The following is a 514-nucleotide window of genomic DNA, read 5'->3' as shown; positions in this document are numbered from 1 at the left end:
GGGATAGTTTGAAGACTCGGAAAACTCGGACTAAACGGATGACGCGAAGGATGGCCAAGGACATGGCGGGTTGACCGATGCCGCGTTGCCGTGCCAATTCGGTCCCCAAAGCGACGAAGTAAGGGACGATGGCGATCAGGTCGATGAGGTTCATGGCGTTGCGGAAGAAGGCGGTTTTGCTCGGGCTGGCTAAAAGGCGAACCAGGAGCTCCAAGGAGAACCAACAGATGCAGATGGTTTCCACCACGAAGAAAGGATCCGTCAAACCGCCCCTGTCAGAGGAGGAGGAGGAGGAGGAGGAGGAGGCATTGATGTTGGTGGAGATGGGTGGTGGGGTCTGGAGATGGAGATATGGGTGGGTGAGGGGTGAGGGGATGGATACTAGGGGGGGTGGTAACCCCACCCCACCCCTGGGTCCACCACCCACCAGGGGTCATTGAGGGTAGAGCCCACCCAGAGCCCTGGGTCCACCACCCACCGGGGGTCTTTGAAGGTAGAGCCCACCCAGATGGTT

General features: G+C 59.3%; 1 protein-coding gene across 1 annotated transcript in view; it reads right to left on the bottom strand.

Moving 5' to 3' along the window:
* LOC104161181 (potassium voltage-gated channel subfamily A member 7-like) overlaps positions 1–514 on the bottom strand; it is a gene marked incomplete at both ends in the record, with an annotated part of 3610 nt that overhangs the window by 320 nt on the left and 2776 nt on the right. The window contains one exon of the mRNA XM_009699520.1: positions 6–337. Within this exon, the coding sequence (XP_009697822.1) occupies positions 6–337 (332 nt within the window). The remainder of the gene's footprint in view (positions 1–5; positions 338–514) is intronic.

This window comes from Cariama cristata, unplaced genomic scaffold, assembly GCF_000690535.1.
Source record: "Cariama cristata isolate BGI_N322 unplaced genomic scaffold, ASM69053v1 scaffold40690, whole genome shotgun sequence".
Taxonomy (NCBI): domain Eukaryota; kingdom Metazoa; phylum Chordata; class Aves; order Cariamiformes; family Cariamidae; genus Cariama; species Cariama cristata.
This window is presented reverse-complemented; position numbering and strand designations above follow the sequence as displayed.